The 16,521-nt window shown below is 42.3% G+C and overlaps 1 protein-coding gene across 1 annotated transcript in view; it reads right to left on the bottom strand.

Annotated features, from left to right (window-relative positions):
- Window positions 1–603: 603 nt before the first annotated feature.
- The window catches only part of COG6 (component of oligomeric golgi complex 6), an 89,284-nt gene continuing 73,366 nt past the window's right edge, over window positions 604–16,521 (bottom strand). Inside the window, exon 19 of the mRNA XM_069467302.1 lies at window positions 604–1,353. Coding sequence (XP_069323403.1) covers window positions 1,233–1,353 — 121 coding nt within the window. The 3' untranslated portion in view covers window positions 604–1,232. The remainder of the gene's footprint in view (window positions 1,354–16,521) is intronic.

Consider the following 16,521-nt stretch of genomic DNA (forward strand, 5'->3'; position numbering starts at 1 on the left):
ATAAAATATCAAATCACCTATAGTGGAGGAAAAAACCCATGCTGCTCTCGGACTACTTTATTGCTATATCCACTACTAAAGGACAGTCAGTAAAACCTACGAAGTCCTCAGTGAAAGAAAATGGCCCAAGGATTTTATTCTGAGACAGGGTGAACAACTTGTTCTGGTTTACTTAAGACTGTCCCAGTTTTAGCATTGAAAGTCCTACATCCTAGGAGCCCCCTGAGGACCAGGCAAATCTTCATTTCATGTGTGCATACAACACATATTACACTGTCATATATTAGGCCACAGTGAAAAACTCAGTGAATTCCTACAGGTAAAAATAATACAGATAACATTCCCTTATTACTTGAAGCAAACCTAGCAATTAATATAAAAACTAAAAAATAGAAAAATCTCTACCACCTGCCATTTTAAAAAGAGAAAATAAAAACATGAATTGCAGAATATTTAGAAAATAAAGACATAAAACACCACATAGAGAACCTATTGCTTATACATAAAGTAGTACTTAGTAAAACATATTTGTGATCTTAAATATATGTAATTTTAAAAGGAGAAGATTAAAAATAATCATTTGACATCCCTCACTAACACTTTGATTGCGTGTGGGAAGAGAAATTGACGGCTAAGGTCCAGGGCCGGAGGAACTTAATTTTCACTGTATATCCTCTTGTACCTTTTGAACTTTTTACAGTGTACATGTTATGACCTATTCATAAATGATAAGTTTTAAAACCAACAGCTACAGCGAGGATATTTTAATCATCCCCTTGTAATGCTATGTCTGCCAATTGAATTGGGCAACTTTTGTGCAAACACAAAGAACAGTGAAGTTTACAAGTAAAGGGAGTGGCAGAGGAAAAAGTCATCCAATAAATGGATCTTCAGGGCTCACTTTTCTTCAGGTTATCTTGTCTATTAACAGTCTTTGAAAATTAAAGTCATTTAGAAAGTAACATACATTTGAGACAAGAACCTCAATAATAAGGATAATAGCTAACGCTTAATTGGTGCTTACAGTTTGCAGACACTCTTTTCAGTGCTTTGCATATATGGATTCCTTTAACCCTCACAGCAACCCTACATGTTGTGTGTGTGTATTATTATCTGCATTATTCAGAAGAGTAAATCGCAGTTTCCATTGGGTTCATGCCTTGCAGCACTTTCATCAAACAGAGAGTTATAGTGTAGACAGGAGCACACAACAGAGGTATCTGGCCACATTTCTACAAGCCAGGCCTTGGGGTGGAGTTTCCCCAGACAACATCACCTCCCACAGCTAGGGTGGTTCCAGAAGCACAAGGTCCTGCCCAGGTCACAAGGGGATGATGATGGCCGTAGGGTGCCCTGACCATGAGCAAATATCAACACTCACAGACAGTGTTGCTGAGAGCGCCATTTCCTGCTTTGAATGTCTACATGCCTGAGTATTCAAGGTGAGGACCAAAATGAAGACTTATCCAGAACCACGGACCTACCATGTGGTGGGGGACATGTGAAGGTGAAAAGGGCAATCAGGTAGCTGATTATTTTATAGTGGTGACAGCCGTCACACAGGGAAAGCTTGACATGTGGCACTTTGAGAAAACTCCATCCAAAATGTCTTTTCTATACATCTCTATCTTAAGTGATTGAAATTCCATAGGAAGCAGTGCTGTCTATTGTCTGCCAACTCCACTTTTTAAGTGAATATATACATTTGTCCCTCAGCATCATGGGGGACTGGTCCCAGGACCCCTCACAGCTACCAAAAATCTACAAATGGTCAAGTCCCCTATAAAAATGGTGTAGTATTTGCATATAACCTATACACCTCCTCTTGTATGTTTTAAATCTATGTAAATAGTTGTTATACTGTATTGTTTTTTATTTGTATTTTTATTGCTGTATTATTATTTTTTATTATTTTTCCCCCAATATCTTCAATCATTAGTTGGTCGAATCTATGGATGTGGAACCACTGTATACAGGGCCAGCTCGAGTGTGTGTGTGTGTGTGTGTGTGTGTGTAAGAAAGGCTAACATTGAATACATAGGGTGAATTATTTTAAAAGAGCAAAAGCATAAAAGTCACTCAGATATTTGTTCTAAACCTTACTATATCCCTTTAATAATTCTGTGCCACCAGGCAAGAGTACTTAATCTGAGGTTTCTTATCTGTAAAATGAGGCAAATAATTCTCGTTTCATAAGGTGGTTGTGAGAATTAAATACACACACACACACACACACACACACAGACATTGCTTGATACAGAATCCAGTTAAATGCTAAAGCATCCAGTTAAACGTTCCACTAACATCAGTTTCCTCCCACATTTTCCTACCCAATTAACCCCATCTTCTTGGCAGGGGTGCAAGAGCACTGTGCTGAAACCGAATTTGACCACCTTGCCTGGAACTGGTCCTTTGTGCAGTGACCACCCACACTCTTTTGTTCACGCCACTCCTCTGACCCTTGACCCAGTCTGCTCACTACAGTTCACAGCATGGGGAGCCAATCTCACAATGAAAGGGGACATTTCCTACCTTTGAAAAAAAATGGGCAGAGAACCAGCAGACTTGTGGTGCCTTCCATTTCCCATCTGTAAATTTCTCAAAATACTTTCCAGTAAGCAATCTCTTAGGCCATGTAATGTGATTAATAATATTAAGTGTCTCAGCGGCCTTGAGCATTCCAGATGAAATGGTTTCTTAGGAATGCACCATCGTTGAATTCTGAATGGAAGAAGGTTCAGTCAGTCTCTTTTTATTCACATGCATGCTGGAATCTAAACAGGTTACAGAATCAATCCATCAATCAACAAATAAAAAAAGTTCTACTTGATTCCAGCAAAGAACTAACAGTGTTGCAGTGGTTAAAATCCAGTGTCCCTCCTGGAATCTGGAGACCTCCAATCAGCAAGGCTAGGTGGAATAGATACTACAGAGCAGCTCTTCCTTGGGAGCACTTTAAAAACTGATTCTCAGTTTCCTATTTGTCTGAAATGCCACTGTTGTAAAGTTGAATCTTAAAAATGCATAGATGAGTACAATTTTCCCTCTGCAAAACTTGTTTCAATATCGTGTGCCCTATTGGGGTGGTCATTTTCTAGAAATGAGATTCCTAAACTGTCCAGCCCTAACCACCGTGCTCTGCCCTCCACTCCCCACCGGCTCACAACAAACTCTGCAGATCCCCAGTGTCACCCACAGCAACATGTGCCTTTCTAGGCTTCCCCGTTCTCCTGCCACTCCGTGCCAGTCGGATGAAAACGGCTGACCCAGTGTTCCAGCCGCCCTCTTTATCTGCCTTCCCACTCCTTCCTCTGCCTATTCATGCTGCTGCAGAGGTCTGGACCAGCTTCCTGTAATCTCCTGGAAGGGGAAATTTCTCCCCTTAGCATGGCCTCCGAGCCAAGTTGTTATGGGTAACTGACTTCCTCCTCTCTTCTCACTTGAATGCATATAGCTTCCTTTGCGTAGCCTGCTAACACTTCTCCACCAGTGAAGAGTCTCCTCTAAGCCCTAGGATTTCAGCGTGCTCCTCTGTTTCCTGCTGTCAGAGTGCAGGATTTCCTGAGCCAGGGATGTACATGATTGAGGCACTGTTGGGCTCTATCCTGACCGCACCTCATAGGGACCGTCCTACTCTCTGTACAATACGTCATATTTAGATCCCGGGGTATTGAGGTCTGTCCCTACTTTGATATATCATTTCCTTCATTCCTCAGAGCTGAGCAAAGAGGAAAACCTTTCATCCTTCAAGTACTCCAACCCCTACTCTCTCCCTATTTTGATTTGGGAGTGGTCCTTCTGCTTCAATCCCTAATTGGAAAGATTTAAAGGATAAATAAAATAGCTAGAAAAGCAAAAAAGCAAAATGTTGCATGCGGTATAATCTTCCACCTGAAATCTCTCCTAAGTATCCTAACTGTTTAAAACATTGAATAATTAAAAAATAAAGAGATTGGTAGAAATACCTAAGTTTGGGTAAATTCTCTGATCCTTTTTGTTTCTGATGGAAGAGAGTAAGCAGACCTTGTTAACAATTAAAAATATGTATTGCACATATGCTAGAACTCTTGAATAGTAACTAGAAAATGGTCATAGAGATAAATCCATTTTACATCTGAGAAGGTAACATTTTCCAGCAGAGACTCAAAGTGAAATACTAAATTTCTCACGTGGTTAGATAATAGGAAATCCACCCCTTCATTCCTGCCCTCCTACCTCCAGTTTTCCCATTTCCCCACTATATACCCTGATATAGCCCTGAAATCCCAGGTGTTTACTAGAACCTAAAGGCAGTTTCCCAGCTTCCTGGTCTTACCTCTGGAGCAGGGACTTGGATGCACCCCTTTTGGACACTTTCATTGCCGCTGCAAAGCAACAATGCTGCCAGCAAGGGGAGAGCCAGCTGAATTCCAGAGAGTTCCAAGAGGTCTTCTGTTGGTCATGCTGCAGCCACAAGGCTGAAGCATGCTGCATTTGGTCATGAGAGACTGGGCCTTCGCTCCAGTTCCTGCCCAGGCCTGGCATTTCCTCAAGTTTGACTTGCACTTGTATGGTACATCACTCATCTAGGAATTCCCACAATCAAATGAACCTGAGCTCAACATGCTAGCAATCAGACTCATTTTCCCAGGCACTTCCTCAGGCCACCAGATTGCCCCTGAGGGTACCTCTGCAGCACCCATGCACTGGAAACTTCCAAACCAGCCTCCTTCAACAGCTACCTCAGGGTAGCAGCCAACCCAGAGATTCCTCTCTTTCTATATTCTTGGGGGACTTATGGAGGACCTCACTGTTCTCCCTGTCCCTGGGCCTTGGTTGAGGACATCATCTTCATCCAAAAAGATTTCCTTAACTTTGATTCTAAGAGAACAGGAGTTGGAAATCTTCTTGCAGACATCTGGACAACTGTCATATGAATTGTTCACTCCCTCACAGTAAACTAAAAGCTCTGATCAATTAGTTGCCACTACTTCCAACTCAGTAAACAGCCTACTGTGTTCTAGACTATGAAGTCCCTGTGAATTTGCAGTCTTGTTGACTTCTGTATCCATTGCTTGCTGCCCCTGGTGCAGAATATGTGTTCAGGAAACACTAGTCGGATGGATCTGGTGCCCAAAGGCCACCTTCTTCTCCTTCTAGGTGGCAGTGGTCTCCTTTAACTTTCTGTTGCCGTTTCCCAACTAACCCCAGCCCCTACTTCTTCTGGACTCCACCACTCATTGCTCACAGATACTCATCTAGGCAGTGCCATTACACTCAAAGGATGCTGCCCTGGAGGTCCTATACCTGAGCTATTCTTTGTAGGTGATGTCAGGTGGGCTGTACTCTGACCTAGTAAGACAGACAGGTATGTCCTAGGAGTTCGGTGACTTTACCAAGAAGGTAATGACAGCTCTTCTAGGCACAGCCCTCTCATTCCCGCTTCTTAATACTAGATGTCCGGCCTGTAGCAAACCATGTGATGTGACCAGATCAAGCCATCCCTAAGTCAAGCTGTGCTGCAGCCAGTTTGCTTCCCTCCCACCACGCTTTCCGAGGATCCTTGCTGACTGGGGCCACTTCCAGTCCTGTTTCCACCTCCTCTAGGCTGGAATGAAAAATTATCTCACTTGCCTTCAGGTTACCTTTTTATCAGAATACCTTCGATAAAAAGGGAACGAAAAATCCCCTCAGTAAACTCAAAAGTTGGGCTTCTATATGAAACTCGTGTCACAATTGCAACAAGGCCACCCCTAGATTGAGGAGGACCTGGACCTACAGATAGATAAACGGGGTTCCGATGTCCTGGGATTAAACTGAGACAGATTCTGGGTTATTTGCAGGTGTGGAGTCAGAGTCCAAACTGGGGACTAGATTTTATACTATTAAATATCTGGTCATTTGAAGTTAGTTTGAATTGGTATGTAGTCTAAGAAGCCTCTGGGAAGTACTGTCCTTTTCAGTCTCCAAAGCATGTGAGTAATACTGCCAACTGTAGCATCATTTTATTTTATTTTATTTTTTTTTTGAGACAGAGTCTCACTCTGTTGCCCAGGCTAGAGTGAGTGCCATGGCGTCAGCCTAGCTCACAGCAACCTCAAACTCCTGAGCTCAAGCGATCCTCCTGTCTCAGCCTCCCGAGTAGCTGGGACTACAGGCATGCACCACCATGCCCGGCTAATTTTTTTTCTATATATATTTTTAGCTGTCCATATAATTTCTTTCTATTTTTAGTAGAAATGGGGTCTCGCTCTTGCTCAGGCTGGTCTCGAACTCCTGAGCTCAAACGATCCGCCCACCTCGGCCTCCCAGAGTGCTAGGATTACAGGCGTGAGCCACCACGCCCGGCCGGTAGCATCATTTTAAAATAGAAAAAGACACAGTTCCTGACTCCAAGAATTTAACATGAAATGCAGAAGAGAATAAAACAATTTTAAAATAAGGTATTATGTTCATTTATGACATTAGGAATGGATAAAAGAAAACAAAAATGAACAAATACTAGTTATCCAATATTATAAGTATTAAAAGTCTCAGTAATTGAAAAATCCAGGATTTTGTGTTGCTGATCGTCAGCAAATTTACAAAAAAAATGTCATCCTACTGGCCCAATGGCTGCCATGCTCTTGGCAATGACAATATTTATTTCCATTTGCAATGTAAAGATTTCCTGACAAAGGGTGTAGGATTGAATGATATAGCTTTGTCTCCACCTGCAGGAATTAAGAGAATGGATTCTTATTTGCTACTTAAACATATGTAAGGCCTCTAACATCATCCTTAAAAATATGAGGAAAATCAGTACTCAAGCTTTACTAATACATCCTTCTATAATAAAGTAATATTAATAATTGGATCAAAACAGAGTCAGCTAAAAGAAAGGCATCATTAATGTGACTGTGAACTTTTCTGTGTGTGTAATACAGTTTAAGAAAAAGTTAAAAAATAAGCATAAGATATATTTGGATGTTTGTCACTCAAAGAGTTAAGCCAGGCTCCATGGAGGGGCTTGGGACCGGTGACCCTGCCAGGTGCTTTTGGTAAGAGGGAGGTAACAATGTGTCCAGTGCACACATATTGTGGGCACACTTCAGCTATTCAAACCCAGACAGGAAATGGGAGGGATGGGGCTTAGAAAATGAATAAAAAGAGAAAATGGCCCAAAACTCTTTGCTGTGGCTCTTCATGTGATGAAAGCCTGCATTGTGTGAAGCTGTGAGTCAAAATAAGAAGGTTATTCAGCTATAACAGACTGCATCTAAAATATGGAATAGTTCTATTCCAGCCGCTTAGCTTCTCATACCACAAAAAGCCCTCCTCATTTGCTGCTACTTTTTTTTTCTCTACAGCCTAGAGTCATTTCATATTTTCAAGGGAAGAAAGTTAATTTTTTTAAAACCTCTCTTCTCTAACCTGTCAACTGATTTTGCATGTTCCAGTGAATTGGGATGAATTCTTGCACCTAATTTGATGTTTGCCAAAAAAGAGTCCTCCAACCCTCTAACAAGCGCCCATGTATTATGTGGGGAGCGGCTCTCACCTCCCCTTCTCTTCTCTGAAACAGCTCCCCTCTGCGCCCCTGTCCCCACCCCCCAGGTCTTTCACCTCCATCTATTTTCCTTGGATGAGAGCCCTACATTGAATAGAAAACATTTTTTAAGAGAGGGGAGGAGGAGTTGAGAGAGAGATTTAGAGGCCAAATGGGGCCCTTGGAGGAAAAAGAATTCAGAACCGTTGATATAACTCAATGATATTCACTGTTGCCGAGAGTAATGAACTTTTTGCTTAGTTAGCAGCAGTTCACTTAATGTCCTAGACTAATTTGAGGCCATTTTCCAAGAAGAAAAGAAAGTCATGTGGTTCCCAGCCATGCATCAGTGCACGGTGCTGAGAGCCATCCGCCTTTTCTTGCTCGGACTTTTGTGCAAGGAAAAGACTAGCTCTTATCTTTGTTTCTATGCCCGGTTCCTTGTGTGGCATTCTTTCATATGAACACACACAAGGGGAAATTAGATGGCTGAAAATCCATTCTGAAAGGTAAATTTTGCCTGAAAAATTATGTATAACTTGATAATGCTCTATGTCCAGGTGTCTTCAGACCTCCCTAAATAATAGAGTATTTGAAACACACTAACATTTATCCTAAAGCTGAGTCTTCTATTAAGGTGGCTGAAAGAATAATACATTGAGAAATCATGGGGCTTCTTTTCTCATTTCTTCCATATTCATAGGGTTACCTGTCCAGAAAGAGTAATTTTTATGTGTTGTATTCATACCTATAAATTATTTCACCCCAGATGATGCCTTTGAATAGAAGGGACATTTCTTTCCGGAAAGGGTCAGCTGCCAGGGCATGTGTGCCGAGGGTGACATTTATGCTTCCGGTGGTCTTGCTTTCCATGGCACCAGCCATTACATTGGTTGATATAGTCTAAACAAAGTGCTGAACTCTTAGATTTAATTTGGTTAGATATCAGGAGTTGGGATATTCTGACACTCTATCAAAATTTTTCTTTTGTGTTTTTGAAAGCAAGCTTGCTGGTGTGAGGGCTGTACCTGAGAAAGGTAGACATTGATTTTGGTTTCTAGTTTGGACTCAATGCATTTTTAGTAAAAAATTCAAAACTCTCTCCTCATTCAACTTCATGACACATGTTTTTGGAATATCACTGTCGATTTTGACTGCACCAGATTAATCCTCTAAAATCCTGCATGGGTTAAAATTCTATTCATTTCCTGGTCATCAGAAAGTTTCTTCTAATTTAGGAAATACCGTGACTTACTCATATTAATAGTAGGCACCTAATGAATATTTATTAATTTTATTAACCCAGGATAATATCTCCACGGACTATTTGATAGCCAGCTTCTTGGACATTCTTACAATATTTGTTCATGATGGCTCAATTCTCAGAGGTGAAATTGAGGTGGGTGATTCTGAAGTGACTTCTGGCCCTGGGTCCCTTTCCTATGTCAGAGACAGCTTTCCAAGGGGACTTCAGGACAGAGTCCTGGGAAGGACTTTGTTCAATGAAGCCACACTAAGAATCTGAAAGGACCTATACAAGGGTTCCTGGATGGCTCCAGCAGGGATTTATACTTCTGGTCGTAGCAGGAGCCCCCGGGTCTTTCTCATCTCTGTGATGTTGAACCGAAGAAGTGACCTAGCCTGGCTGGCACTTTTCCAGACCACTGCCTTTGGTGAGAAAAGAAAATGAGGCTTTGTAACAAAGAAGAACACACGCTGCCTGTCCTGGATCCCCAGCCCAGGCAAAACGGTACCCAGGTTCATCAAAGCCCAACAGGAGAGCGTGCAGATAATGCCGTTGCTTATAGAAACGATCAATTCAAGGTGCACCCATGACGCATGCCAGCATCTGTCCTTTTTGCCTCTGGATTAATGCCATCGCAGGCCAAAGAGATCCAGAATAGAATTAGTAATCTGCATAATAACTGCTAATACTTTTCGAGCACGTACCTTATACCTTGCTCTATTTTAAGGTCTTTACATTAATTCATTTTATTCTCACAATTCTCCTAGGTAGGTACTGATATTATTTCTATTTTACTGAAGAAGAAACTGGAGCACAAGAATTTTAAATAAATTACTCAAGGTCACGGTATGATGGTTTAAAGCGGCATGAAAAATTCTTTGAAATTCCTCTCTTCAAAAAGTGGGGTCTAATTCCCCTCTTCCCTTGATTTGAGTCAGACTTAGAGACTCAGTTCTAACGAATAGAATGTGGCGAAAGTGCCACCATGTGCTTCCTAGGAAGGGTGTAAGACACTGCCCCTCTCCTGGCTCTCTCATGGATTACTCTCTTTAGAGCGAGCCAGGCATGACGTGGCGAGTGCTCTCAGGCCCACAGGGCTCTGAGGGCCTGTGCAGAGACCCGCAAGGGGAGGACCAGCAGCCAGACCAATGTACCAGCTGTGTGACTGAGCCCCACCGGCAGTGAGTCCTCCTGCCCCAGTCAAGCCTTCAGATGACAACGAATATGTGATAGGCCCTGAGCCGGAACTGCCCAGCCAAGCCACTTCTGAATCTCTCACCTAGAGAAACTGTGATGTAACAAAAATTTATCGTTGTAAATCACCAAGTTTGAGTAATTTGTTCAGTATCCATAGGTTAAGTAATACTCACAGCTTCTTAGTGGCAAAGCCGAGATACTGATCCAGGCCTGAAGGCAGAGACCACCCTTTACCACTGTACCATTCTGCCTGTCCTGATAATAAGGAAATTATTGATAAGCTCAGATTCTAACAATAAATGTTTTATCCAAGCTTCAGGTAATTCTGATGTTTCTAGACACTCAGAAATCCAGTGATGGTGATGTGCACATCGGCTATATACAATCACTCCCTTCCTAGGATGTTCTGAATTAATGCTGGTCGAGAACTTTTGCCCTATCCTGCCTTTTATAGCCTATAGACAGACACTACCTTTCTATTAGCATGTTGCTAGGGACAAGTCTGTTACAATATAATTAATCAGATTACAGCCTCCTTAGGACCATTCCTGTCCTGAGGATATATCATATTCACCTTAACCAAACTGGATACGCATTAAATCTACTGACCTCAGGTATTAATTCTCTCTTATCATCTATTACTTTTAGGGTGGGAGAAAATATACATAACTCATTTCTTAGATAGGATCACTTCTGCAAGTGGTTATTTTCCATCATATGTTGCTTGGGACTGCCTGACTGTCAGAAGGTTGACTCTCTGCTGCCACCCTGTAGATACAGTGAATGTTAATGCCCACGGCACTGGGCTTTGCACAGGGTGGATGTTCAGTAAATGATAGTTCTTATTTCTCTCCCACATATGCAGTTAGGAGCACATTAGTCTTCCCCCAAAATGGTTAGGTAATTGTCAATGAGTAACCATCACTTGATGTAACTCCACTGGCTGCAGCAAACCTACCTTTCCTATTGCCCACTTTTCAGTATCAAGGTAACTGGAAAATCTATTCAGAGATTCAGAAGGCACTTGTATCAGAAAAGATATTGCAACCAAGAAGAGCTAACGTGACCCTGGAATTCCAACATTCATCCTCTCTCCAGGACAGACACCACAGTCCCTCGGTCTCCACTCTCGTGTGCTCTCCACAGAGCAGCCTTGTTACTCCACTGCTTAAAATCCAGAACAAAGTTTGGGTTTTCCACCAGGTAATAAGAGCTTTGCAGTTTCTGCCCTGGCCTACCTCATCTCCCAACAAGTCTCACATTTTTTCAACCTAATAACATTGAACTTTATGTAGTTCCCTGAGTAACCGTCCTCTCCAGCTCCACACCTGCTTCTAACCTAGTTAACTCTTACAAGGTTCAGCCCCATGGTCACCTCACCTGGGATATCACCCTCCCATACCACTGACCTCTGCCCTTCCCCCTTCCTCTTCACTGCTGGGGCGGAGCCCCATCCTCCGTGCTCCGGTCTTATCTGAAGACAGTCCTACGCGTGTAGTATGCTGCGTTGACATTATCTGCTCCAATGCTTGTCTCCCCCAGTACATTGTAAGCTCCTTGACAACAATTGCGGGATCATGTTTAACTTTGCATTCCCAGTGTCTGGCAAACAGTAGGTGCTTCACAAATGAGATCATGTATGCAAAGTGCTTAGCCTAACACCTGACATAGTACGTGTTCAATGCACGCTGTTGTTGCTGCTGTTGTTAATGGTGATGGAACACATTGGTCACAGCTCACCTATCCACAAGGCAAAAATTGTTTTGTTTTGTTTTGTTTTGTTTTCTTCCTGACAACAAGAAAGAAGAAAGAGCTGAATAAAAAGAAAAGAATCAGAAAAGACACATAGAAATCCACGAAGAACCTAAAGACACTAAAGATAAGCAACTAAATAAGTGAAATCAAATGAGATGAATGAGAAAATTAAACAAAGGGGAATTTGACAAATTTTCCCAGCAGTGAGAGAGTCTCCGCTAGGCAAGTAGCTTTGAGGGAAGTGGTAAATTCCCTATAACCTGAGTCACTACAGACCAGACCAGACAAACCACTTGAAAGTATACAGCAGTGGACATCAGGGTACTGGCTAAGTGGGCTGTTTTCATCTTCCATTTCTCTGATTCATTCATAAAATATTTACAATAGGGCTGAAAAACATTTGTTCCATCTTTTCCCATTTGCTCCCCTTCATTTTCCCAAGGGAAAAGTGTACGGTATTAATATTTACTTAGTTGCCATTACCAAGCAAGGGCACCGTGCAGATCAGAGGGGCTAATATCTATGAATAACAATAACTTTACAGAAGATAGAGACAGTCATCTTACTGGGAACTTTTCTGATACAACCTGATTATTTTGATTAGGTCTATATTGGAAATAAAAGATCTTGGGGCAGATTGCTTCTGGCTGTTTGTTGATTTATTCTTTGAATAAAACTGGTCAGAATAAATTTCCTTAAAATAACAACCACACATCACACACAAGTTGTACTCTATTCCTCTTGCTCCCTTTCCACCACCTCCGCCTCCTCTTCCCTCCCCTGCCCCCTTTTTCATCTAATAGTTCCTAGAAACAAAGCCAAATGCTAGAATAAAAGAGCTGAGAATTTTGCCTAAAATAATCTTTCAGAAGTTGTCTCTGAAAATAGTATTTTAGGAAATTTCCAGCTTTTATTTTCGCTTGATTCTAGATGCCTTATTTTGTCTCGGTATTATATTAAAATGTAATACTACATTAAAAAATAACTACGTTATTAGGGATTTGTGAGCCACTCCAGCAAGGTCACAGGCTGTGAGAGCTGAACGGGAGCAGGGAGCCTCCTATACAACAGCCCTTCATTTTAGTGACAAGGAAACCAAATCCCAGGATGTGCGGTAGGGTCACAAGGTAGTAAAGGTCAAGGTCGGGACTGTATCCCGTATGTCCTCACTCTTCATCTAGAACTTTCCTCATTATACCAAGTGAGTAGAGTGGACAGAGACAATTGTGTTGCTATTTTTTTTTTCCTCCAGTCTATTTCTAGCAACATAACCGTTATGAAAATAAGAACAGCTAACATCCAGTGAATGCTTATTTTGTTCTACACTTTCATGTGTCTTAACCTGCTTGAGTCACAACATCATTGTTCCCATCTTACCAATGAGGAAACTGAGGCACAAGAGGCTATGTTACTTGCCCAGAGTAACCCACCTTAGGTAACAGATGACAGAGAAAGGATGGGACACCAAGGCCTGGCTCCAGTGCAGACGCACCCAGCCTTTACACCTGGCGGCCTCGCAGCAAAGTAGACCTTCCTTGGGGCTGGGAAAGCAATGGAAACGCCTATTACCCTGCCTGAATGTTGATATTTCACTGATATTTCAATGTCATTGTTGTAGCTTTGCATTTTTGTAGCCTCTTTTTTTTACATAAGCATTAATAAATGTGCAATCTCATGCCCTTAGAATTTTCTGAATATAATCACATTGATTTGCTGTGAACATATGAACATGTGAACTTTGTAATTTTTTTCATCTTTTTAAACTACCTACAAATAAAAATATTGAGTTCTTCCCCAAACCACTAGTAAAAGTAAATATAATTACAAACAAGATTTATAAAAGAACCAGTATAACAATCTATAGAAGTGAAATTTTTTAATATCCAAAACCACAGATCAAACAGAAGAGCTTTTGAGCCTAAGTTGTACAAATATTATGGTTCTCAATTTTTTTTTTCAAAACCACATTTAATGTATATCTTCTATTCTGCTGTAAACATCAGAAACAATTGGCCTAACAGTTTATAGAAAATGACTTTTCATGGGCAAAAAGCAGCTTTCAAAATGTGCAATACATTCACAACATTTAAAAATTATATGCAGTTTGGGAAAGAAGAGAGAACGTGGAGAACTTTGAAAGTCACGATAAGGTTCCCTTTGACAGATGTGAACTTGGGGCCTACTGATGAGCATGCTATAAATAGCACACCCTGATTTGCCCCCTAAATATAGTCAGGGGAGCAGTCAGCTGGGCCCTCCCTGCAATTAGACAATCCTGCGCTGTGAACCGCGGGGCCGCTCCGGAGCCTGTTTGTTCAGCACACACCACACGCTCGTGTGGATTTCTACCCAAACTTCTGCCAACGTCATGTTCCCTTGTGTGGGTAATTTTTAGGTTCATTGCAGCCAAAATTTAGACATAATGGGGTAAATAAAAGAAATGTAAATGAAAATGTCAATGATTTATAACTTCCATTTCCATCTGGACCAATTAGGGTGCAGCATGATGAGTTTTACATGGGCTAACCACAGCATTTTTTAATTCTAAGGAAATGCATTGACTTTTAAGCAGTAAGTAGCTGATCACGAGGTGGGTGGAACTTAAGTCATAAAAAAGAATTAACCTATTTCCACAAAACTACCAGCTTTAAAAGAATCCCGACTGAAGTCAGGCTGGAGCAGAATTTCTACATTCTTGTGACTACTCTCTCTCAATGCAGTAACTGACAGGTGACTGTGGCCGGGCTCTTTTACTACCTGGGCACTGTCCGCCTAAAATCATACAATCCTTAGTTCAGGGCCTTTGTTTTGTTTCTCTCTTGTTCCAATCCAAGCATAGGTAGAAACCGATAATCAGGTTCTAATAATTGGGAACTGTGGTGCCCCATCCTTGTTGGTTGCTAGTGGAAAAATGTATAAATAGCATAAAATCTCTTTCTTTTTTTCAGAAGCCCCAGAAATAGACAATCTCCGGTGCTTAAGATCACAGGAAGATCTTTCTGCCGAAACTGCCAAGGAAGCTGATTTGGAAAGTGCTTGTTGCTGCTTCCACCCAGGTCTGAGCCTCTTCCCAAGAAACAAGCATTTGTAAATAGCCCAAATGATCTGCACCCTGGGAAGGCCAGTCTCCTCCCTCTGGTTGCCTTTGGAGACAGATTTGCTCCTTTTCCCTTCCCGGCATTAGGACGGAGGAAAGGCGGAGAGGTAAGAAAAACAGGGGGTGGACTGAAATGACTTTGGTGCCGCTGTGCCACTGGGGCAAGTCTCTTCACCTCCCAGACCTTCCTGGTTCTCTTCTGAAAAACAGCGGGACCCACCTGCACCTCATTGGGCTGATGTCAGGATGAGACATAAAATACACAAAGTGCCTGGCCCCACATTGGAGACCCAAAGTGGCAGGTGCACAGAAACGAAACAGTGCTGGGACAATGGAAGGAGTGCAGATCTCCACCGGCTAGTAACTGCTCTGTGACTAGAGCCGCTGGCTAGGGTAACTGATGCTTTGTAAAATCCTTCTGTTCTTCTACAGGGGCAAGAGAGCCCAAGGCAATTGGAAGAGGGATGTCTTTCTGCTTTATAAAGAGACCAAAGGTGAAGCAAGTACTTGGTTGCTTGGACCATCCTTAAGAGGCCAAGAACGGAGCTCTCAGGCCAAGACGGGAGCCCAATAAGAGCCTCTGGGCCAGGAAATAGACGACCCAGGATGGGACACCACGGTGCCAGGGAACTGTAGGAAAGTCTGCGTCAGGTGTTCATAGCTCTTCTGACTTTAACAAGTCAGTCCAACCGGTATTGCGGGACTGATGTCCCTGCAAAGAACACAAAGGTGAGAAAGACCCAGGCTTGTCCCTCAAACAATGGAGAGCTGAGGAATTAAGACTATGAGCTCCCTGGCGGCAGGAATTCTGTCTTTTTGGTTTATCGTAGGATGCTCAGTGCTGAACCAAATGCCTGGCACATCGTGGGCCCCAGGAGATGTTTACTGAATAAAATATGCAAAGAATTATAACATGAAGCAGGTACAACATATTGTGGAGAGGCTCAGAGGTGGGAAAGGCACCAGTGGGTCAGTAGAGGAAATCAGGAAAAGTCTGATGACATATTGTAAAAGTTTAAGCAAAACTCGGGCAAGGGAAGACATTTCGGGAAATGGCGTGAGCACAGCTGAAACACACAATGTGTTCAGGGAACACCTATCTTCCGACACGTGCGCAGGGGCTAGTCAGGCCGGGCGTGCTGTGAGGACCAGCACCCAACTCGGAGAGGAGGGCAGGGCCTTGCCAGGGAGACCTGCAGAGGGGGCTGAGGGATTCGTGCTTACTTTGGAAGGCAGTTTTAGAATGAGAAGGTGGAAGTGCTTTTTTAAAAAAAACATGTTCATTCTTTTATTTAATTAATTTATTTATTTCAAAACATTAAGGGGATACAAATGAGTTTGTTACATGGATACACTGTATAATGTTTAAGTTGGGGCTTTTAGTGTGCCCATCACCAGAATAGTGTTCATTGTACCCACCAGGTAAGTTTTTACAGCTCATCTCCCTCCCATCCTTCCCCCTTCTTGGTTTCCAATGTCCTTTCCATCTCTTTGTGCCTGTGTGTGCCCGTCGTTTAGTTCCCAGTTATTCGTGAGTACACGTGGAGTTCGTTTTTCCATTCCTGAGATATTTCACTTAGGATAATGGTCTCCAGTTCCACGCAAGTTGCTGTAAAAGACACAGAAGTATTATTTCTGCTCTGTGCCAGGCTTCAACCTTCTCACCCCACCTTGCTCACTGCTTTTTCCCCAGCGCTGAGTACAGTGCCAGGAACCTGA

This window comes from Eulemur rufifrons, chromosome 4 (assembly GCF_041146395.1).
Source record: "Eulemur rufifrons isolate Redbay chromosome 4, OSU_ERuf_1, whole genome shotgun sequence".
Lineage (NCBI taxonomy): Eukaryota > Metazoa > Chordata > Mammalia > Primates > Lemuridae > Eulemur > Eulemur rufifrons.